This window comes from Paramisgurnus dabryanus, chromosome 16 (assembly GCF_030506205.2).
Source record: "Paramisgurnus dabryanus chromosome 16, PD_genome_1.1, whole genome shotgun sequence".
Classification (NCBI taxonomy): Eukaryota; Metazoa; Chordata; class Actinopteri; order Cypriniformes; family Cobitidae; genus Paramisgurnus; species Paramisgurnus dabryanus.
In genome coordinates this window covers 27461354-27487452 of record NC_133352.1, presented here as the reverse complement: position 1 = coordinate 27487452, position 26099 = coordinate 27461354, and the positions used below count along the sequence as shown (strand labels likewise).

Here is a 26099-nt window from a genome sequence, read left to right as displayed (position 1 = left end):
TACAGAATAAAAATAATAGGAGCACTTTACAATAACTTTGCATTTGTTAAAGGGACAGTTCACTCAAAAATAAAAATTCTGTCATCATTAACTCACTCTTTAAACCTTTATGCATTTTTTTTCCCGGTTAAACAAAAGATATTTTGATAAATGATGGTAAGCACACAGCTGACAGTACCCATTGACTTCTATAGTAGGAAAAACAAATACTATGGATGTCATTAGGGACCATCAACTGTGTGCATACCATCATGGATCAAAATATTTTCTTTTGTGTTAATCAAAATAAAGAAACTTATGCAGGTTTAGGACAACATGAGGGTCAGTAAATAATGACAAAATTTATTTTCTGGGTGAACCATCTCTTTAACATTAGTAAATGAATTATGGACTAACAATGAGCAATATAGTTTTTTAGCATGTAATTACCTTTGTTAATATTGTAAAATATAGTTTTAAACACATTTGTTCATGCTAGTTCATCGTACATTAAAAAGTATAACTTTTGATTTTAAAAATGTATTAAATGATCAAATTAACATAAACTAAGATTAATAAACTCTGTAGAAGTATTGTTCATTGTTAATGTTAGCTAAAGCATTGTTAACAAATACAACCTTATTGTAAAGTGTTATACTTTCCAGTTTATTACTTATATGATTATTTATTTGCAGTATTAATCTTGGTTCACTTATATAATTGTTAACTGATAGTTCATGTTCATTTACTACATTTTTAAATGCTGCTGTAGTCTTGTTTGTTAAATGCTATATATAGTTGAAGACTGTAGACTCTTTAGCGGGTACTTTTCTTGGCTTTTCTGATTGATGTGATTATTTAAAAGAGAAAAAAAATCCTCTCTCGCTATAGCTGTTTCTTTCTTTTGACTTATTTGATGCAAGCTCACGCTGTGTTCTTTCTTAAAGAAATAAAGACTTTCTTTTTTCATTTCTCCAGTTCTAGTTATGTCTTTTTTCATACCTGTGTTTTTGTGTATCCAACAAAAATATTGTTTTATTGTTTTTGCCATGCTTTCCCACTCTTGATCTCGTCTATAGGCTTTGTTTTCTTCCTCCCTGCAAATGTCTTTTTCTCTCTCTCAACCAATTCTGTTCTTCACTCTGTTTATATTTTTTAATCCTTCTCTTTGGTCAGTCTTAATCCTTACATATACTTTCACTGTTGGTGAATATAGCAATATAGCATCTGATTGTGTGGCATGTGTAGAATTCAACTGACACCTATAGAATCAAAGAGTTTTTTCCTAACCTTGGTTTTGATTTTAATGGACATTGTTTTCCTCAGATCCATTTCATTTTTGCCTGAAGGGAAGTATTAGAGTTCTGAATAAGAAGATTGCATTTTGTGCATTCTCAAATACAATCTGATTATGTCAATATACCTCACAAAGCTATGTGTGTGTGTGTGTGTAACCATCATTATCATCTCTATGGTACTAGAGATGACATTGCATGCAGGGTTTAAGCAGATGGCAAATCTCTCTCCATAGGGTATCATCAACTTACAGCCTCATGAATCTTCTTACTAGTATTTTTTTCTTTGATAGACAGAAGTATAAAGCACATTAAGTCTCTTTTCAGCTTCTTTCTCCTCATCTCATCTGTTTCCCTTTCTCCTTCTTGCCCTCCCTGTGTAATTAACGAGGTTTCGGTAACAAACCTTTGGGCTTTGGGGTTGCTATGGTTACCTCTCTCTCCTTACTGTTTCTGTTTGTCAGTCTATCTCTTGCAAATGTGTGTGTTGCATGTTGCTTTTTGTGGTTGTGTGTATTCAAATGCGTTTTTCTGGGTGTATTCGAAATGCGTTTGTCTGGGCTTACATTATCTCCATCTGGTAAATTATTTGTGGGCTCATAAGCACATCACTCATCATGCGGTTTAATGTCCATGTGCAGAGGTGTAATGAATTTTAAATGGGAAAAATAATCAGCAACCTTATTGCTCATTTGTGTTGTCGCTGATCATGAAACAATACCCTCTCTGCTTTACCCCTCGATGGTCTCAACATGGATACAAAATAATGTTAGCTTCAAGTAGATATAACATTTTCTTTTTATTGACTTTGTAAATACTTAGCAATATATTTTTTTATTAATCAGGTCTCTGCACTTTGGGCATAATGAAAAGGCAGCTCCGTCGGCAGGCATATTATGTGAAATTGGATAAAGGCATTTATTTCACCTGTGACTTGAGTTCAAGACCCTGCTCTTTACCGCATTGATGCAAATGTCAATTAGCACATTGGATGGTCAGGCCCATGAATGTTTATTTCTCAGTCTACTAAAGCAGAAAACTAAATCAGTCATGATGCATGTCTGTCTTTCCCAGCCTGTGTAACAACAATTACCTGATGGTGTATGTGACTATGCATTTAAAGGCGTCATGCAATTCGAAAATCAAATTCTCCTTGATCTTTGCAGTATAAGATTTCAGTTTAATATAAAAACATGCTGTTACTGTACCTTTTAGCACTAAGGATTTTCTTAGCCTAAAACTAATTATAGAGAGTAAATTTATGGCTAAGTCAGCAGAACGTTGTGTTGTATCTAGCGTTGTGTAACTTCTGAAAGAATAGAATGGGCAGCACAAGCTATGGGACCCAACAGCAAACCTGCAGCAAATTTCACATGCAAAATGGGTGTTTACATAAATGTTTACATATAGAAAAGCACAGCTGCAAAAATGACCCGTTTAATTGTATGGAGAAATAATTTGTTTAAAAAGTTTAAAAGATACATATCATGAAAATCAGACTTTTTCCATGTTTACGTGCTACAATTGTACCCCAGTGCTTTTATCAACCTAGAAAATGTGAAAAAGAACAACAGTAACAGTTTTGGTAAACCATTCTCTGCATGCATGTGAAAAAATAGTTCAAACTTTGGCTCCCCTTGTGATGTCAGAAGGGAAAATATCGCCCCTTTATCTGCACTATACAACCACGGCAGTGCCATTTAATGCAGAGATCAGCTCATTTGCACTTAAAAGTCACCCCCAAAATGGCACATTTTTGCTTTCACCTACAAATTGGCAATTTTAAAATGCTATAATAAATTATCTATATGGTATTTTGAGCTAAAACTTCACATATGTACTCTAGGGCAGTTATTCTCAAAGTGTGGTCCGCGGACCACTAGTGGTCCGCCAAACCCCCCCAGTGGTCCGCCAAAAGATAACCTAAACTAGGCAAGTGTTTATACAATCGTCACATATTTAAGTAGATTTTTAATGCACTTGCAAAACTGTGATATCAGTTCTTGCCTTTCTGTTTTAAAAACGTAAAAATGGATCGGTGGCTAAACCAAAGAGGAGTCAAAAGAAGGATCAAGCATCAACTGAAAGCAGCTAAAATCCCCAGATCTATTAGTTTTGTAATGTACTAGTTTTCGTTTCATGTGTAAAATCCCTGTAATTTCAGTGATTTTGGACATTAAGGGGAAAAAATTTTTTCAGCATTTTATTTTGTACCATAGTTACAACCATAGACTTCATATACCCACCACCTCAGTTTTAAACTAAGGGCTCTTTGGAATGACATTAAGTGGGACCTAGGCTGTTATAGTATGTTTAATTGCAGTTTTTTTCATGTTCAGTTTGTTGTTCATATTAAAGGTGCTCTAAGCGAATTGAAGCGTTTTAGACCATAAAACATTTTTTGTTACATACCGGAAACATCTCCTCACTATCTGCTTGCTGCCTGTCCGCTGATCAAACTGTAAAAAAACGCGATCTCTGTAGACAGCCCAGGCTTCACAAATGGCAATATCAACAAATGGCCAAACCTAGCAGCACAAAACAAAACAAAGTATTCCAGCCAATAAACGACAAGAAGGATTTGGGGGTGGGGGTTGGGCGCGTTCATGAAAGCACGGAAGGGAGGGGGGGGGGAGTTAGCTACGCTCTGTCTGTTTGAAAACAGTTCAAACATCAACAGGAAGTGACGTCGCACATTATTCGCTTAGAGCGCCTTTAAGTTGTAACTTATTTCACATTTACTTGTTCAAATGAAATAAAATTTATTATAAAATAATTTCTGGACATGGCATTGCATTTGTGTTTAAAAAATTAGTTTTTGACTTGAAACAGTTGCATATTAAACTTAAATTTAGCTTTTCCTTCCTATTTTGTTGTTTTTTGGGGGCGTGTTAGAGTGGGACTCTGTTAGGTGGTCCTCAGAAAAAAATTGGAAGATAAAGTGGTCCTTGGGCTGAAAAAGTTTGAGAAACACTGCTCGAGGGAAACCAAAGATTTATTTTACATATTAAAAAAGTCTTGTGAAATGTCCCCGTTAACATTATAATAGTCTTTTACAGTCAAAGTTTTCTTAATGAAAATATTAAACAGACTATTCTGCCAAGGGCTTAATTAATACAATATCCTTGATCTTTTTGCCTCTGACTGTATTTGCTTTGTCTAGTCACCAACAAGTTATTATTTCCAAAGTAACTGTTTTTATTTTTTCTAGAAATATCTCTGACATCTTTCCCTGAACTGTTCTCTGTTTTCTCTTTCTGTCGTTTCAGCTAACAAGACACTGCTAGGTGGAGGAGGAGGTGAGTCGATTATTTTCTTCTTTATTTTTGAAGGTTGAATGAGAGATACGTTCCTTCTCAAGAGGGGAAAGACATTAACAGAGAGAAACAGTAGAGAAGTGAGAGGAATTAGAAGGTGGAAGAGAGCAAGTGAGAATCAGCAGGTGGAAGCCGAGGTGAAAGAGTGAGAAAGTGTATGTGTGTGATAGGAGCTGTTATCAGCCTGAGGGTTTGCACTTTTCTGAATTTAAACAGCAGATCTGTGATCGCCTACGAGTGAGATCAGAAGCTCTATTTGAGGAGCAAAAGAGCGATTAGAGACCAAGTGAGATGAAATGAACACTAAGTTCTTAAACCATCTCCGATAGAGCAACAGCCCTTCCCTCCCAACACACACACACACACACACAGATACTCACAAACATCGATGAGAGGAAAACAATTCATCAGCAGATTCTGAATAAAACGGCAGAATTACGGTGAGACGGTGCTGTTTCGAAACCGTTTGCTCACTGTGATGTATTAAAAAGTCCTTTGATCTGACAAGACGGTAGATCTTTCCTGAAATACAGCAAAACCTTTAGATTCCTCCCCTCTATCTGTACGTACATATATTCATCACGCAGTGAACTCTTTGGCATTAAAGTCACACAAACTAGGACTATTATTTAGTTAATAGTAAATTCTTAATTGAATTAATCATGTGCAGATTGATTAGCTACATTATCCACATATATAAATATATTTAACTCTCAAATGAAGATATAATAATTTAATTTTTCAGGTTCGGCATTAAATAAACATCACAAAAGGTGGCTTTACAAGTCAATAAATATGTCTGAGGTAGACTCAGGGGTTATTCACACAGGGCACATTCCTGTAATCTGCCTGCAATATTTATTGTACATGGGCGGATGGATGTCCTTAGCTTTCATGTCTCTGTTTTTCAGTGCCTTGCACCACAAGCGGCACATTTTTAAGATCCTGCGTTCAGCTGTATTTGATCGTGACAATGAACAACCGCTTGTATATGCATCAAATGAAGGTGGTCCTTAAGTTGCTTGGGGGAAAGGGAATTTTGTAATGCAGAATTTACTGACACAATTTATTTTCTTTTATTTAGTATTGAACCTGGTCTGTCAATTCAACTGAATAGCTTTTAAGTAACATTTTATTACTATATAATACAATAAAAATATTACTGCCACAGGTCATTTTTGTTGTGGAAAACAGGTCAATATTGACATTGCTTTAAATCCAACATATACTGTAGGTCCATCAGATAAATGATATTCTCCTGAGGATGTAAAACAATGTCTACAATTATTATCCGTGTGTTGCTCTTTTAATCATTAGTTACGGGCCCATGATGCTCCTGGTCTCGGGAGAGTCTAAATAACAAGTGTGTAACATGTAGCAACTGTTTTTTTCCATTCACAGTTTGCTATTGTTTATTCCAGAGTAGCTGCCAAACTTTCTAAAGAAGACAGTATTGGAAAATAAAACACTTTAATATTGTAATTAGTAGAGTATACAAATAATATACAATATTTTGTTGGGGTGTAAGAAAATATCGACATGAAAATATTGTGATATTTTGTTTGGCAATAATTAAATAAAATAAAAAATTAAGATTCATGCACACTTTACAGTAAGGTTGTATTAGTAAACATTAGTAAATGCATTATACTAACATGAACAAAATATAAATAATATAGTTTTTCATCATTTATTAATCTTTGTAAATGTTGTCATATAACATTAATTCATGTTAAAAGTTTAATGTTTGATTTTAAAAATGCATCTTATGCTGAATTTAACATTAACTAAGATTAATACATTCTGTAGAAGTATTGTTCATTGATAGTTCATGTTAGCTAATGCATAAACTAATTGATAACAAATACAACTTTTGTAAAGTGTAACAGATAATTTTTTTATAAGATGGGACAATGCATATTAATGAACGTACAATCGAAGTTAACGTAAATACAACGGATTTAGCACAATGCTAATTTCCATCCTTAGTCCCAGACATACAAATAAAAACAAATGCATGGCAGTTGTTTCATTTGGGTTTACATACCAACCACTAGATAGCATTCATATTGTCTTTGATTTTTTAAAAAGTGACAGGAAGTACTAGGATAAGGGCGCGCCACAATTTGTAATGTGCTCTCGATAACAGCTTTCCTAAAATGATATTCTATTATCTCTCTAAAAAAGGAAATAAAGTTTATACTCTAATTTGGAAGTTTATGTAGTTTCCTAAATTTAGCGTATGTGACATACACTACCTTTCAAAAGTTTTAAAATACTTCATTATTTATTTACACACTGTAAAAAATACTTTGCTGCCTTAAAATTTTTTGTTGAATCAACTCGGATTTACAAGTCATTTCAACTTACTATTATTTATCTTGACTAGAGATGAGTTGTTATAACTACAGGTGAGTTGTTATAACTTATAAAAATAAGTTGACTTTTTTCAACTATATTTTTATAAGTTGTGACAACTCATCTGTGTTGACATGACTTGTAAATCTGAGTTGATTCAACAAAACATTTTAAGGCAGCAAAGTATTTTTTACAGTGCATGTTTCCACATTATAGAATACATCAAACTCATCAAAGCTATGGAATAACACATATAACTATTGCAAGACCAAATGCATTCAAAATAATTTAAAACTATGTTGTATTATATCATCTTCAGTATAGTCACCTATTGCCTCTAGAGTTTGCAGATATGAAGAGTTTGGTTCCAAAACGTGAATTTTTTTGTCAAAAACATGTTTATTATTATGTTATCATGTTTTTATTTGTTTTATTGTGCTACTCAGCTGTATTTTTTTGTTATGAAGGCTTAAATCAAAACAAACCAACTGCATTTTGATTGATATTAACTGGAATGCATCTAAAAATGAGATTTTGAAAAATGTAAAAAATTGAGTAATCTTGTTTTGAAACCAAACTCTTGATATTTACTATTTATCATTTTTTCAAACAGCTTCTTTGGTTTCACCTTGAGCGCTTTGAAATGGCATTAAAGGAACTTCCATCTATTATGGGCTTGTATTGGCTGTGTTTCTTTATTATTTAATGTTAGTCGTCCTTTTCAAAAAAAAAAAAGAAATGAATATGTTGCCCCAATTATACTTTTGTCTAACAAAGAAGTAATTTAAAACATTTAAGTGTACAACTTCAGATGAAAAGATTTTTAAGATCATAAGAAACATTTCAGTCAATGGTTCGAAAACTTTAAACGGTAGTGTATCCTTTATGCATGTGAGAGGTGTGTCCGTGAAAGTGCTTTGCAAGACCTTATGCGTGTTATTTATGATAGTAAAGTGCTATGCAAATCAACAGAAATGTCCAACTGTTGACTCAGTATTTGTGCGTATACGTGCGCGCACGTATGTGCCGCTCCTGCTCTCTGCTCGTGTTAAGTGCCTGTCCGTTAACTAATCAATACTAGTGATAAATCTGCACTTGAGATTACTGATAATCAGAACCACGACTCGCACACAAACGCAAATTCAGAACCGAGCACTGCCATATATTGACCTAGGTTTTTATGCAGTTCCTCAAAGACAGATGACAAATGGGATTGATTTAGGGCTCACTTTCACCTCCTTCATTTCAAACATCACTGTCAGTCTGTGCCTCTGCATGTTTTTTCTCTTTCTCCCTGTTTTTCTCTTCTGTCTCACTGCTGTACCCCATCACCTCTTGTCTTCACTCCCTAACACTCCAACACTTCTGTTCTCTCTATTTCTGTCACCGGTACGCAAACACATCAGCTTCCTCACGCTCTCACTCTCTCTCTTTTGTTGGCTTCACTCCTGAGGTTTGTTAAGGCAAACCTGGGTGATAATTAGGCAGGGACAAACGATACATCAGGGAGGACACAGCCTCAGAGCATTGCATGCACTGAGAGAGAAATATGAGGGTGCCTGTTGGTGTTTAGAGCAGGAAAAGCACTAAAGCTGAGAGAGCAAAAAAAGGAGGATGTGTTGAAAATTATATGAGAGAGAATAAAGTAAGGAACACTTGGGATGGTGTGTTTGGTATATAGCTATATGTTTTGTTTTGCATAATGTTTTTTATTTTTTAGATATTATGCGTTTACAGTCTGAAAAGCGGCATTGCGCAGCAAAATAGTTTTTTAAATTAATGTTTTATAATTGCGCTTTTTGTTTCTGAGTAAAAACACCCTTACTTTTTTACCTGTTATTATTGTATTAAATGTGGTCCACATTTTCTATTTTGTATATTGTTATAGAGTTTGCACTGAATCCAAAATTCTCGTTTAAAATCTCATTTACTCACTGCCTTTGACACATAAAAAATTGGGATCGGGATCCATAGCAAGCATTTTGGGAAGTGTTTTGACAATTTGGTGCCACCATACAAGCGAACGACCAGAGCACTGGGCAGCTATTACTGCAGCGCCCGGGGAGCGATTGGGGGAAATGTGCCTGCCTCGAGGGCACACGAGTCGCAACCTGCCGGCCATGAGACTCAAAGCGGTGACCTTCGGGTTACAAGCCCGACTTACTTACCATTAGGCCAGTAGGATGATGAATTACGAAAAAACGCATACTAAATTTTCAGACTTCAGTGTGTTAAGATCTGCCACAAATGAACCCGTTTCCAGCATAGAAACAGAAGTGCGTCTCTCTGTTTGTCATAAGATGAACATGCTTTTAAAATAGAATTGTGCTAATACGTTATAATAATATTGTTTTCTTCCTAGGCCATTGGCATTATTCAGTATATTGTCATGGGTTTGCATCCCAGACAACACACATACTGATAAAACTTATAGCTTGAATGCACTGTAGGTTGCTTCAGATCAAAATGTCTGCCAAATGTGTAGATGTAAGCTGTTTTCTTAGGTCATTGGCAAATTGTTTTAAGATTTATTAAGTCTTGTTATCTTGCATAGTTTTTTCTAAAGATAAATTTGTCTTGGTTAAAAGATGTTCGTTTTTTATTAAATTGCACCTATTTCATTGCTAAAAACTTTATTTTGTGTATTGGTGTAATACAATGTGTTCGTATGGTTTATGGTTAAAAAAACACATTATTTTCCACATACCGTAAATTTTTGTAGCTGCAGATTTTACTCTTTTCTTGAAACGCACAGATTTGAAAAGCTCTGTGTCCCTGATTGGCCAGCTAATCTGTATGTTGTGATTGGTCTGAATACCTCTGATGTCAGATGGAAATGTGATGCTCCTTAAAGGAATAGTTCACCCAAAAATGAAAATTGTGTCATAATTTACTCAATTATATATTGTTACAAACCCGCTTAAATTTCTTTGTTGTGATGTACACAAGGGAAGATATTTTGGAAAATGTCTGTAACCAAACTGTTTGTGGACCCCATTTACTTCCATAGTAGGAAAAAAGAATACTATGAAAGTGAACGGGGTCCACAAACGGTTTTGTTACAAACATTTCTCAAAATATCTTCCTTTGTGTTCATCATAACAAAGAAATTTAAACAGGTTTGTAACTACACAAGAGTGAGTAAATGATGACAGAATTTTCATTTTTGGGTGAACTATCCCTTTAACATGTTTGAAAGATTCTGTCCCAATGCAATGCTAACAGGAGTTAACTTAAAGGCTGTGAGTCCAAAGCCCTTTTCACACAGACATTCCGGCAAATACACGGGAAAGGCATCCTGGATTTTTCCGGGATCCTTAGATTTTTTGTTCATTCACACTGCCATGATTAGCCGGCATCTATGGTCCCGGAAAGACACGTGACCTCTTGAAAGTCCGCCCTCTCTTCTACGCAGCATCTGAAGTTTGCTTATTATTTATTATTTCTCTCTCGAGAAACCACTCGTGTGCATTTTTGTTTATGATAAGATTATAAAGGAGCGCGTGACGCGCCGTTCTAATGCCGGTGAATGATCTCAGCTTCTGAGTGGATATTTGACAAGCTCCCTGTTCTCTGCTTTAATCCAGTTTTCAGACATTTTTCATCGTGATTGTTTATATGCATTTAAAACCCGCATTTTAAGGAACTGAACGATATATCTTGTTGGAATGACGCGCAGGAATTTTCGTTTATTATTGCTCAAATGAGCACGTGACGCAATTTTCTTTTATGCTGCTGAATGATCTCCGTTTCAACGCAGTAAGTGACGAGCTAACTTACCTGATATCTGCTTCAGTCCAGTTTGCTGACATTTCTCGTCGTGAATGTTGAAAATCCCTCATTTTAAAGAGTTGAACCAACTTCATGTTGCCATGTCACGCGGGTCCTCACTACGGCACGTAGTGTTGTTAATTCGTCTCATTTATCATTTCCTGATAACTGCTTCAATCTAGTTTGCAACATTTCACGTGGTGAATGTTTATATGCATGTTATCTCTCATTTTAAGGAGCTGAACCATAACTTTTGTTGTGATGACGCGCGCGTCCTCACTACGACACGCCCATTACAGCATTGTTTCGGCTTCTTGTGTTCACACAGAGGGTTTTCCGTGTATCTGACTAGGTCCTCTTTCCGGCAACGATCCCAGAAGATTTACGGGACGAGTTTGTGTTCACACAGACGCTTGTCTGGCAATTTTATGGGTATTTTCTGGGACCAAAGGTCTGTATGAATGGGGTTCAAGTGAGAGGAATTATGATAATGAGGTCTTGTCTACGTCACAAATCCCAGGAAGTAAACTGTTGCCTACAATCCGTGTGATTGTTGTAGTCCAAGAAAAGAGATTTACGTTGGAGACTAGGACACACTTACACACCAAAGGAAATGTAAAAACGTGAATCGGACAATAGGTGCTCTTTAACAGAAGACAAAATAAATCCTGATTTATTTTTTATGTATGCCATTGAAAATAAATATAAATAATTGTGAAATATTTTTTTATTTTGAAAAGGCACATATTGACCCTGTCTGTAAAATCCAGGTTGAGTCTCAAACTTATTTTTCTCAAACCCATTCATTCCATTTTAATTTCAATCTTTGGTATGACCTTTCTCAGTCAGTATTAAAGATATCAAGGTTATATTCTCACAGAATATTCTTCATATTTGATAATTTTATGTAAAAACAGTAAATCACAAAAAACGACTATAGCAGGAGTTTACAGACAGGGTCACGGTCAAATGACTAAATGTGATCAACATTTCCAGTTGGTTACTGTTCAGTCAGATCAGTCCTGATGCTCAGAGATTCATATTGTATGAAGGGACACCGTGACATTTAGAGTCTCATTGGGACTGTGGTTATGTTCATAAAGTTGCATTTTGGCAAATGGCTTTTAACTCATTAAAGTCTAAATATACAGTGTGTGGATTTAATGCTAGGTTTGGAAACCTAATAACTCACTCATAGCACAGTATTGATGGTTTTATTTTGTGTCTGTCTGTGTTCCTCTGGGAGAGAGCAGTTTGTTGATATTCTGGTTGAAAACCCAGAACGTCGGGCACGTGTATAGAGAGAGAGCGCTTTGGTGTCAAGGGATTAGTGAGACGGGCAAGCAGATATGCCAGATCCAATCAAATACTTTTACTAATGGCTGCCATGGTGACCGACTCAGCCAATAAGAAGAGGACTTGCGTTGACACTTGTTAGTGCTGTCTCGGCCAAACTAAATTGACAGAAAATTGAGAATATAGTTAACGAATGCTCTGAAATTCACAAAAAAATGTGTTTGTGAATGATTGTGCGTTGCATGGATTTGCAAATGTATGCACTGAAAAAAATTCTTCTGTATGGAAAATATTACATGTTTTTCCATGTCACAAACCTCTTGTCAGGTAAGCAAAGAGCCAATTAGCACCTGCTAACAAGCTTAATGTAAATGTGCGTGTGCATGTTGCAACTACAGGAAGGCAAACTATTCCCAACAGCCAAACCTCGTCACCACATTTGCATCTGTTCCCCTTATTCCTCTTGTGCTCCTTTTCTCCATTTTAAACCCTCTCTTCATCACTCCCATTTTCTATCTATCTCCCCTCCTCACTCTTTTTCTCTATAGTATTCCTGCATTCCCTGTATATATTATTCTCTGTCTGCATCTCTTGTTATCTCTTTATCACTCCGTAAAATTCTGGGCACATATCTGAAAAAGTGTCAGGGTGCTGAAGACCCTTGAGTAAAACTGTAATGGCCCTCAAATCTCTGCCGACAGTGCTATAAGGAATCAGATTTTTTTGTGTCCTCAAGAAATGAGAAATGGGGGGGTTGGGCTTTTAAAAATCCCTGGCATTAAAGCATTTTGCATTTAAAGTACATCACAAGTGCCTAACCTCCGGTAGTCTCAAGCTCAGACGGCACACCCACAGACCGCCCACAATCTGTTCACCATGGCTGTCTGATGCATACTGCGCACAAAACTGGAAAGCATTTTGTTTATCTGGCAAGCTTTAATCTGATTTGGTGATTGGATGAAGTTGCTAAAAAGGGTTCTTTGCGTCTAGCAATTTTTTGGATGTTTAAGGTTTTTTTTTAGAAAAAGAAACTTTTAAAATCTTTATTACGACCTTCTGAGCCAACACGTAAGTGACTAAAGCCTTGTTTATACTCGCGCTTTGGTCCGCAACGCGAGCATCTGCTGATTGCGCGCACGTCTCAACAAACGGACGAGGCGTTTATAGCTGACGCGATCGCTGTTCCACTATTCGTTGAACCGCCAGTGGGCGACACAAGCAATTAAGTCAAAAACAAACACAAAGAAGAGGATAGAACTCATCGTCTGTTGGAACAACCTTGGTGCTTTTAACATCAGAACTTGATATATAAATATCAGAACATGAATAAAACAAAAGTCTCTTAAATATGTATTTATTAAACATTATCATTTCATTAACGTTTTTACTAAACCGCTTCTGAGCGGATGCGGAGTATAAACATAGCGTTAGGGGCGATTCACATTTTTGTGTCTTTTGCCCGCTCAAATTCATTATTTCAAATGTAGGCGCGTGGTATGCGCGCTCATAATGGAAGCAACGCAGTCGCGACGTGCACGCTAATTTTTTCCAGGCGCGTCCGCATCGAGTTAAAACATCTAAACTTTTCAGAATGCCGCAAGCGCACCGCAGGTCGGTTTTTCCGCACGGTTTTATACATGAAATGTGAACCGTCCCTTAAACTGCAATTCTTTGACTGGCCCCTAGAGGCTGGCTCCAAAAGGGAGTCAATCCTCATAGACCTCCATTTTAAAATGGCCAACTTTACAGCAGAAGTAAATGTGTTTACAGCCTGGTACAAAAAAAGATTTTAGTCTATATAGCTTATTTTGACAACTGTAATGCTGCGTTCAGGCCAGCCGCGGTAGAGGCGTAATTTCAATTTTAAGTCAGTGTGAAGACACGTTGACATGTGTTTGGAGGTCTTGCGGCGTGAATAAGGCGTTTAGCGCTGCGCAGTAGACGCGATCATGCCTTATTTGGTGCGAATTGAGCGTTGCCGCGGGAAACGCGCGAGTACAAAAATTTGAGTTTGGGCTGAAAAACGCGCCACGTTAACCAATCAGGAGCTTGCTCTAGTAGTGATGTGATTACAGAAAGTGAGCACGGTCGCAGAAACCCCTCCCATGACGCTTATTTCCACGTGAATGTCTCTGACTAGAATTTCACGCACTGCTTTTTAGACGCACAGTAAGGGGGTGATTTTTTTTAACTAATCCGTTTCAATTATATTAAGCCTTAAAGGTCGGCATAATTAAGGACGTGGCCACTTGAGTGATGGGTAAACTGCCACTGCTGTCTCTACCGTCAAGCAAGGTAGGTGTGGTTTCAACAACCAGTCACCTCAGCTTACCCACGTCCTGCCTCTTTACCCATTTTCGGTTATCTGCGATTGATGCATTGCGACGCTCAAAGATGCAAAGATGGTGAAAGCAGGACCCGCCAACTATTGGCTTCAAAAACTCTTCACAAACCTATGGGTGATGTCACGGACACTACGTCCATATTTTTTACAGTATGTGTTGTGCCACATCTGTATTCATTCAGTAAAATCCTGACTTTATTATCATGTAGAAATAATTACAATGTTTTTGTTTTCACCTGTCTTTTGTTGACTTCTCTAAATGTTGTGTTTTCAGTGGACGGTGCCATTCATCGTGGAGCTGGTCCTCTGTTGAGGAAGGAGTGTGCCACTCTGAACGGCTGCGAGACTGGGGAGGCAAAGATAACAGGAGCGTACGGCCTACCTGCAAGTTGTGAGTCCATCACGAAGCGCACTGCTCATCACTCAACAGCGTCGTACAAATGCCAGATAAACAGCAGCTTGAAATGTTTTGAGCTCTTTAATGTAGAATGATAAATTCAAAGGCAGCTGTTGAAATTAAAGCTAGCATCTATTGCAGTATCCTGGATAGATGAGTCAGAGAATAGCATTAGACTTGTGTTTTTACTCCATCACATCAAAGTCAGAGCGTAGCTTTTTCAAAAACTAAATTATACTTTAGAAATGTCATAAAGTGCATTTTCGTTCTCGTGGATTTTCAAATTCTGTCTTCAGATTGTAAGCAGGTGTTGTGCAACCTCCCTAGCAAAATGTCAAACGGTTGCGTACATGTCGCACATTGGCATATGAATAAACCATCAACACAAACCTTTTTGCCTATCACTCTCTTCCACCCCATCTCTCTCTCCCTCCCTCCCTCTCTCTCTCTCTCTCTCTCTCTCTCTCTCTCTCTCTCTCTCTCTCTCTCTCTCTCTCTCTCTCTCTCTGTTCCAAAGAGTGTTCAGTAATTATGTAGTCAGACAGTGTTTACAGAAGCAAGCGCACTTTAATTTATTCGCACACTTAGCAGTAATTTCCTTGTCTAATTTATGATCCCCCCAACCTATCCCCCCACCACCATACCTAGCCATTCGGAGATGGAGATTGCACACGCTGCTGATTCTCCAGCAATACCCCCCCCCCCCCCCATACACACTCATAGATAAACATCACCCTTAATATCCCCTAACATACCCACATTCACTCCTGGCTAAAACCTCTGTTCGGTTTTATTTGGTCTTTGCTTGATTTTTCTCTCTGTCCTTCTGTTGTTCTTTCTTATCTCTCTCATGAACTGTACTGCACTGCAGGGATTAGAAGAGTAAATATCAGCAGTAATTGTAGGAGTGAAATTAGTGTTTGTGTATGACTGAGTTAAGCACACATTACTTCTATAATCGCTCATCTGATTATTATAAGTTATGTATGAACGGGGGCGCATGAGCCGTTTGTGATTTTAAAACTTCCGAGTATTATTTTGATCTTCTTTATTGTAAATCCATGTGGTTTTTCCACTAGGAAAATTTCATGATCAGAAATTGCTTATCTTCTTAAATAGCTTTCTTCCTCAAACCTCAATAGCACAAACAGTACATGTCGATATTTAATACCAAGTATGAGCAATAGTAATAACCAGCAAGCAGCACAAAATAAATTAAATATAAAATATTTTGATCTGAAGAAGAGATTTGAGTGTTTGTGTGAAGCGTTGTCATGTTTTGACTGCCTCAGCTAAAGTTTGCCCATGCGCCTTCACATCTGCTACTTCTTGGATGAGATAAGGGAGCGAGTGTTTGTGTATTACAGTAAAAGTGAAGTATAGTAATAATATATACTCTGTCAGAATTGAAGGCACAAGCTAGAAACCCAGTGGATCTCATTGGAGTGTGAAAGGCAGAATCTGCACCTTCTGTCAGTCCCTAAGTCCACCTGTGTACCAATACATCCTTGACTAGGGACGCAACCGTACAAATAACAACCACTGCTAGGGGGATGAATGAGAGGAGGGAGGAGTGTATATCACACCACACACACACACACTGGCATACTATCTTTGAGCCTTCATTTCCCTCTGTGGCCAATTAACACTAATTAAAATCCACCCAGGCCAATCGAACACCCACTATTCTCTCTTGTTATTTAAGTAATCCCTTTCTCTCTATCTCTCTCTTTAACTCTATGTCTCTCACTCCCTCTATTGCTCATAGAATAGATTAATAACAAGGTTCAATTACTTAATTATATTTTTAACAATCCAATAAAAGACAATATACGTTTACAATGACCTCAAATTCCATGTTATCTAAAATTCCATTAGGCCGTCGCCTTCTCAAAATCACATCCCTTGCTTGTCAAAATCAGTCGGATAAAAGCCAAGGTGAAAGTATAGGGATCTTTTGTTTGAGCCCGTCTTGCTTGATCGCCCAGTCACTGCGGGTGAATTGTAACCCGGCTGTCAAGCAAATTTGAATTCGAGAGAGAAAAGCAGAAAAGGGGGTGACGCCCCTGGAGTCAATCACCTTAGGACTTTTCAGATGATAAGCAGTTGTGTTGCCCTCCGTTTTAGATGGCTAGCTTTTATAAATCGAAGCACCTGCTCTTCTTCCAGTTCAGAATGAGGATGGTGTCGAAGCACAGTGATTTTTTTTCTCCAGGGGGTTGGTGGGAGAGTCCAGGGCCTCCCTTTGTGCAGAAGACAGGAGCCTTGGGTTTGGTCCGCCTGAGCGAACAGACCGGCAACCTTTTTACGGAAAAGGAGGGAGAGTAAGAGAGAGCAGGAGAAATGGGAGGAGGGATGAAGGAAGTGATTTAGAGGTTGATAATAGCAAGTTTGGAGTGGATTTGTCCATACATTATGGGAGTTGTCAGGTATGGGTGCGTAGTTTGGGGGCTGCGTAGAAATACAACAATAGCTTTTCTCAAAGCGGATCTGGAAGCTGGGTGATATGGTAATAAAGGGTGGGAAAATATCCATTTAGGAATGTTACAGGAAGTTAAGCTCTATTGATGACATGCATGTAGCATTCTTTTAATTACCACAGAAAGCACAATTACAAAAATGTTAAGGATGTGATGTAATGTATTGTATATATATATAAGCATTGCGCATAAAGTACAACTGCAAGGCAATATAAAAACTAAATAGATAGGATAGGGCAATATTTGGCCGAAATACAAAAATTTGAATTTGAACTTAGTACTGCATCCACTCAAAAAAAAAAAAAAAATTAATAAAAAATAAATAATTATACAAAATATCTTTATGGACCATGATGTTAACATAATACCCTAATGATTTTTGGCATAAAAGAAAAATTTATAATTTTGACCCATACAATGTATTTTTGGCTATTGCTACAAATTAAAAGTTTGGTTCAAATACACAATAAATCCATTTTGACTAATTTGGGTAAAAAAAAATTTCTATACCAAAAAAGTGACAAGATGAAAACCACTATTTTCTATTACAAACGTTCACATAGCATCTTTAGGTTATAATAAATGTATTATAAAAATAAATCAATGACAATTTTTTTTCAAAATGCTATAAATCTATTGAATCAATATATAAACGTGCTTGCCATGTTATATTCATTTAGTTGAATAGTGGTATACACAGATTAAACATTAATGGCATTAATCAAAACACTTACCTTATTATATTAAGAACACTGTCATTGCTGCTGTCATCCTTGGGACGTCGTCCCTGAACTTTTTTTGACAGCAATCAGCTGTAAAATGTTTTGGTCCTGCTCGATTTTTATTGACTTCAAATGAAATAATGGAAACGTTTATAGTGTTTTGGGAAAAAAGGGAGAAAAGATGACAAAATATAACATGGCGGATATCGAACTTTGTGTAAAATTAAGAATTTACTTTTTAATACTGACCTGATGCAATACTGATTTTGGTGGTAACTATTTGTTTTAAATGGCATTATTGTGTTTTGGAACCAAACTCTTCACATATACCTGTGCTACTTAAAGGTCCAGAGTCACATTTAAATCTGTCATATTATATAAATGTTAGCTTTTCACAAATATACATGTACAGTAAGCTAAAATTAGGATTAAATTAAGAACTATCAAGATCTGATGTCTTTAAATAACGCTAACAACCTGTCAAAAGGTATTGTTTCAAACTGTACACCTTTGCACATAAAGACCTAAGTATACTTCAGAAAGAAAGCATATTAGTAGCTCAAAGGTACCAAATGTATACATATCTGTACCTAAATGGTACATTTAAAGGGTATTGCTTCAGTGACAGCTTGAGACCATTTAAAAAAAAAATTCTAACAGTGTACAATAAATCACAAAAATACCAGGAATGTAAATTAATCAAAAATGTGTAGTTTAGATTTAATTTGAACTGAAATGTAGCCAACTTTGTGTGCATTAAATTAATACACCATCTAAATGCTTTTATAAATCACGTCATGGCTTATTACTGAAATACATTACAGATATGCTAATTGAATATAAACCTAACAGATTACTCAGATCATTAGGATCAGGTCAGTTAGAAATACCAAGGGTTCACTCAAAACAAGGTGCGTCAGCATTTAGCTATTATGCCACCTGTAGCTGAATTCAGATGTGCTTGAACAGTAAACACTTTTAAATCTAGATTAAAAACACATCTGTTTAAATATGCATTTACTTAATGAGCACTGTGCTGCTTCACACGGACTGCTCTTTTAACTCCGGTCACTTTTACTCAATTAATTATTTTATTAATTTAATAATAATTATAATTAATTATAATTCTTATTATAATCTCATGTATCTTTGTTTTTTATTGTGATTTTATTTTTACACATTTTTTTTCTCTTAGATTGTTTTCTCATTTCTATGTAAATCACTTTGAATTACCCCTGTGTATGAAATGTGCTATACAAATAAACATGCCTTGCCTTGCCCAAAGTGGTGCTACACAAAATCTGGACTTTCAAAACACTGAGGGGTGGTTTCCCAGAAAAGGCTTATCCTAGTCCAAGAATAAATTGCATGTTTGCTTACATTAATCATCTCGCTCATCTTTCACATTTTGCATATTTTGACATGTATAAGTGCCACTGTTTTGTCTCAAGATGCACACCAGTATTGTTTTTTTGTAGGTATATTTGTAAAAATGACTTAAACCTAAAATAACTAAGCCTAGTCTTGAATTAATCTAATCTAAACTGTCCGGGAAACTACCACTAAATTGTTCCAGCTTATTGTACCTACTAGACATGACGTAACCACCTGCAAAACATGATGTAACTACCCACAGGACCTATGGAGGTAATGTATAACCAGAAGGTCATCCGCCAGCAGTACAACTGTAATCCTACCTCATAAAACATTTATGTACAGAATAGTACAAAATGCAACCTTTCTTTGAAAATGCCTGGTCATATAGATTTGCACTGGAAGTACATTACTGTACATGCAATTTTGAGTGACACATGTGGCTAACCACTAAGCCACAGCTCATGTGCTTTGAATCTTTCCCGCTGTAAGCTACTCGGCTTGCTTTCTATTTCCCCAGCACATTCTGTTCGAAATGTGCTGGTGTGTTTTTGTTTCCAAAAAGACAGCAAAGCAGTGTGATTTCTGAACCTCCCGGCTGTTTTCTTCAGTTTGGTTTAACCTCCAGCTGCACCTGCGTGTCTGCAGTGATTATATCATAATGTCTGCATCTTGCTCTCTCCCTCGACACCCGCTTTACATCTCATGTTGTGCCACAGACACAACACACTTTTGGTGACACTGTACTTCCAGTCATACATATGCCCACTGTTCTCTGTTGATCAGTCCGTTGTTGTCTATTGCACGTGTGTTTGCGTACGCGCATGTGAGTAATGTCTCTGCCCGAGTTGATGTATGATGGTGCTGCCGTACTAAACAAACAGAGGTGGATCGATGCTGTAAACACTGCAGAGTGCAGCGGTAAATAAACGCAGCCGGACAGCACGCAGCGCAGAGAGGTGTTGGGGAGAGGGAGCGGGTGGGCGAATGAGGGAGTGTCACAGTCACTGATGATGGGCTGCTGGAAATCCGAAGGACGAACGGGGCAAAGGGGAGAGATTGAGGACGTGCCACAGACGTGACACATGAGGACATGAGCTTTGCAGAGGACAGATGGGAGAATGTTTTAGACAGAAGGTTGAATGGGATACAGACGCATTAGCTGCGTTACGACTCATAGGGCCCTACGCAGGAATCGCTGCTTTCTGAGCATTAAGCACAGGATGTTTAAGTGTTTACGTTTAAATGTCTTGCATTGTCATTAAACACAAGAAATGCTTAACTCATTTCCATTATGATGATGTTAACTCCGATCTACGGTGAACATACTTGAGTAAATAAATATGATTTACTGTGCTGTACTGGCTGCATAAATGTGTGTATAATGCATCCTAATGTATTCGTTGAAAAATATTTACACCGTATGAAAAGTGAATGTAAATTGAATAATGTGTCATACTTAAAACTTCTACATTTAGTGAGAAATGGCAGGCACTGTGTATTTTTAATATATTAAGAAAAATATTTTCCTCTATCCCTCCTTCATTTTTCTGAATACTTAAATAGTGAAATATAAATACAGTCCTTAAAAATAAAGGTGCTACACGATGCAACAGAAGAACCATTTTTGGCTGTATGGTTCCATAAAGAACCTTTAAAGGTATAATACACCCAAAAATGAAAATTCTGTCATCGTTTCCTCACCCTCAAGTTCTTACAAACCTGTAAAAATGTATTTGTTCTGCTGATCACAAATGAAGATATTTTGAGGAATGTTTGTAAACTATTTTGAGCCCCATTGACTTCCATAGTTTTTGTCTTTCCTACTATAAAAGTCATTGATGCTCCTGTTTCCTGTTTGATAATTATTCTTTGTGTTCAGCAAAACAAAGACATCAAGTTTGTAACAACTTAATGGTGAGTAAAGACCAAATTAGAGTCGTGCACGGGTCCATTTTTGGAGACCCCCTCCTGCCCGTACCTGCATAGTTCGGCACCAGACCCGACCCGTAACCCGTGATAATATCAAAATTAAATCCGCACCTGCCCAGACCCGTTAATATTTGGCCCATTACCTGCACACACATTAATCACACACGCTAAAGTCATTCCAATTAAAGTGCTTTATTTTTTATCTCAGACCTCTCTCAACATCACAGCAGCGTCATGAATGGGCTACTGGAACCTAAATAGGCTATAGAACCTGATAACTATACACAAATAGACCTATTTATGAAAAAAAGAACAAGAAAAAATACAACCTACCTACACAACCCCTGCTGTGCTCCTACAAGTCTCGAAATGCTTTTTAGGAGAAGACGTTCCCAGTTTCCGGCTATCAACGGCAAAACTTTATGCAACGCTCGCTCCAACTAGGCTACGAGAAGCATCAACAAAGGTTGCGCACTGTCGCAATGGTGGTGACGTGATGGGTCAAATGACATATGTTGCTCGTGTTATGTTAATTAAGATATATATTGCACATATTTTCATTCACGCTACTACCCGCCTGCACGGTAGTAGTTAATTATCCGCCCACATCCCTGCCTGTGAGTTTTAGGAATGTCACAATCCACCCTTTTTAGACACTTTTGCAGGACTCTGGGCCAAAGTAGGGTCCACTTTTTTGCGAGGGTCCACGTATAGCGTGCGTCATTATCAAAATACTACATTCTCCTATACAGTATCTGCAATATGTATCCCAGGAGATGCATTGTATTTGTGACCTGTGCTGGCAAATTGAGATTTTCAAAAATTAGTTATTTATATTTTGACATTCTCTATTAAAAAATTCTGACAAAAAATGACAGTTGAACCTTTTTGAAGGTTCAAAAGCAAAATCACTGCATTAATACCTTAAACTCACAGGTAAAACTAATAGATTTAGGGCACATGAAGCCAAAAACAGTATCTATAGGAAAAATACAGTATACAGTATGTTAAACTTTTTTCTTTCTTTTATTGTTTGATTGACATTAAAGGGATAGTTCGGCCAAAAATGATATTAAACCCATGATTTACTCACCCCCAAGCTGTCCGAGTTGCATATGTTTTCAGACAAACACATTTTCGGATATTTTAGAAAATGTTTTAGGTCTTTCAGTTGATTAAATGTAATGTTACAGGGTCCACCCATAGTCCACGACCTTCAAGTCCAAAAAAAGTTCGTCCATCCTTCACAAATTAAATCCAAACGGCTCCAGGATGATAAACAAAGGTCTTCTGAGGGTAATCCGTGCGGTGTTATTGTAGAAATATTCATATTTAAAACTTTATAAATGAAAATAACTAGCTTCCGGTAACGCCGCCATCTTATTTGTGGTTCGCATTAAAGTTGAGATCGTACGCAGTTTCCGGAGGGTTCTGTGCTGCTGCTCTGTGCCCCCACCCTCCGAATTTGTCATACGTCACTAAGAAAAGTGCGCACGCTACGCTAATACTCTCTCCTGAATACAGAGGAGTCTAAGATGGCGACGCTACCGGAAGGTATTTATTTTCGTTTATAAAGTTTTGAATATGGATATTTCTACAACAACACCACGTGGATTACCCTCAGAAGACCTTTGTTTATCATCCTGGAGCCGTTTGGATTTAATTTGTGAAGGATGGACGCGCTTTTTTGGACTTGAAGGTCGTGGACTATGGGTGGACCCCGTAACATTACATTTAATCAACTGAAAGATCTAAAACATTTTCTAAAATATCCGAAAATCTGTTTGTCTGAAAAACGATGGACATATGCAACTCGGACAGCTTGGGGGTGAGTAAATCATGGGTTTAATATCATTTTTGGCCGAACCATCCCTTTAAGACAGACAGCTTTCAATCTACTGTAATGCAAGGATCTAATATACAATACACAACAGATATTTTTCCCCAACAGTTAACCAAACATTCATTGAAGACATAACAGATTATATCTGCGTGAATCACTCAAATAAAATCCCAAACTTTATCTCTTTTAATATCTTTTTAACATCAATCAAATCCTAAACTTATCTCTTTTAATAACTTTTTAACATTAATCAAATCCCAAACTTTATCTCTCTTAATAACTATTTTAACATCAAGCAAGTCCTGCACTCTATTTTATAATTCCTGCTTGTTTTAAAAATCGAAAAAACACCTCTTTAGAAAACGTACAAATAAAGATCATTTTAGATGTTTAATGACTGGGGCTTAATGACTTACTTTAATGTACTAATTTCTAGCCCAAAGCTACACTGTGCACATTTCGACTAATTTTGCCGGCACAGGTCACATTTTATCGTAACGCGAATGCGTCGAACATATGCATACACTTATAACTCAAATAAACTGCAGTATACTTTGCAAGGCTGTGCATTTGACCGTAAGCGTATATTCTGGGCTTGAGTGATTTCTGTTCTTTGTAAAGTGGAAAAATGTTCTTTAGACTATAAAAAGGTAAGATAAAAATGATTATTTTGGGCTAAATGGTGCTTGGGAAAACTAAAATGGTTCTACTATGGCATCGCTTTGAAGAACCTTTTGTAGCATCTTTCTTAAGATCTTATGCTCTTAAAGGAATATTCCATTTTCTTAAAAGAAAAATCCAGATAATTTACTCACCACCATGTCATCCAAAATGTTGATGTCTTTCTTTGTTCAGTCCAGAAGAAATTATGTTTTTTGAGGAAAACATTGCAAGATTTTTCTCATTTTAATGGACTTTATTAGAGCCCAACATTTAATACTTAACTCAACACTTAACAGTTTTTTTCAACGGAGTTTCAAAAGACTATAAATGATCCCAAATGAGGCATAAGGGTCTTATCTAGCAAAACGATTGTCATTTTTGACAAGAAAAATAAAAAATATGTACTTTTAAACCACAACTTTTCGTGTAGGTCAGGTCCAGCGCGACCTAACGTAAATGCGTAGTGACGTAGGGAGGTCACGTGTTACATATATAAAACGCACATTTGTGGACCATTTTAAACAATAAACTGCCACAAAGACATTAATTTGTATCAGTTGACATACAAAAACGTAGGAACGGTCCTCTTTCAAGACGCTTGTAAACACTGGGGCGGAGTTTCGCGTTCGTCCTCTGTGACCTCTTGACGTCATGACGTATTGCGTGGGGTCAGCTGACGCATCACGACCGGATCTACATGACGAGAAGTTGTGGTTTAAAAGTGTATATTTGTTATTTTTATTGTCAAAAATGACAATCGTTTTGCTAGATAAGACCCTTATGCCTCGTTTGGGATTGTTTATAGTCCTTTGAAACTCTGTTAAGTGTTGAGTTAAGTATTAAATGTTGGGCTCTATTAAAGTCCATTAAAATTAGAAAAATCCTGCAATGTTTTCCTCAAAAAACATAATTTCTTCTCGACTGAACAAAGAAAGACATCAACTTTTTATATGACATTGTGGTGAGTAAATTATCTGGATTTTTCTTTTAAGAAAATAGACTGATACTTTAAGACTGTTTTCTATTCTGTTTGCAGTGCCGTTCAGATGAAGCATATATAGTGTGTCCTCTACCATTTCAAATGACACTTAAAATGACCCAATTTTTGTGAAGTCCACTTAGCAGGTCACGATTGGGCGATCTGGACGTGTTTATAGTTGAGCTGAGTGTAAATGAGAGAAGGAAAGAGGAAATTGAGCTGGAGGATGCAGGACTGAGACAAGTGGGGCTTCACTAATTGAGAAACAGATGGCAGAGACAAGAACAACAAACAGTGAAGAAGCATTAGTGAATAGAGAAAAACGCATAAAAAGCCTATTGCATATTTTCAACATGAAATACATGTGCCTCAATAAAAAGAAAGATATTAGACAGGAAGCTTTGGTTATAAAAGATATTCCACATGTTTTCTGATTTTCTAACCAGACTTATTTTGCTATTCACTTTCATAGATGTTATTCACACTGTGGGGCCGATAGTCCACGGTTCAGTGGGGGAGAAAGATAAAGAAGCCCTGAGAAACTGCTATTATAACTGCCTACAAACAGCAACTAAAAACCACCTGCGGACTGTGGTGAGATTCACTCACACTCATATTCAGATAGTTTTTTTGTTTTATTGAGATACAGGATATGCCACAAGGGCTTAAAATAAAAATAAACCATAAACCTAAACTTAAAAATATATATGCAATATTGACAAACACACTGCATGCTAAATATGACCTCCTCCCAAATAAGTAGGGGAGAGCGGGGTATGTTGTCACACTTTTCACACTGTCTAACATTTACTGAGCACCATACATCAAAATGGTATAAATCTCATACCAAATGAAAGAAGGAAGTCTTGGGCACATATGTTGTATTCATAACATCTTTATATCTTATCTCATTACAGAGTTGTAGACTGTTGAATAGTGACTGTGCACTTGTGACAATTTGCCCCATCGGAGGGTAAGTTGTCACACTAGGGCGGGTAAGTTGTCACACTAGATTATCTAAAAATAAGAACACAACTACTTAATTGTGAATATTGATTTTAATTTTTAAACTCAAACCAAACTGGAAATATAAACATCCGTGCCTGGAGAATCTGGAAAAACAATTATTTCAATCCAAATAATGCACATTTCAATTAAGTGGCAAGACCACTTTACTTTGAACTTTGGTTCAAATGTTCTATGGCTTTCACATAAAACCAGATAACTGAATGGAACGCTGCAGATAACTTGCTTAACTTAACATGTTTAACCTCTGAACAAAACAGATGCCCTGTATGACTAATAGGACTCATCTCCAGAATCACAATTCTGACACACATAAATTGCCT

General features: G+C 36.8%; 1 protein-coding gene across 1 annotated transcript in view; it reads left to right on the top strand.

The window, feature by feature from the left end:
- The window catches only part of macrod1 (mono-ADP ribosylhydrolase 1), a 68273-nt gene that overhangs the window by 32200 nt on the left and 9974 nt on the right, over positions 1-26099 (top strand). The window contains exons 4-6 of the mRNA XM_065273921.2: positions 4544-4573; positions 14635-14751; positions 25223-25344. Of these exons, the coding sequence (XP_065129993.2) occupies positions 4544-4573; positions 14635-14751; positions 25223-25344 (269 nt within the window). The remainder of the gene's footprint in view (positions 1-4543; positions 4574-14634; positions 14752-25222; positions 25345-26099) is intronic.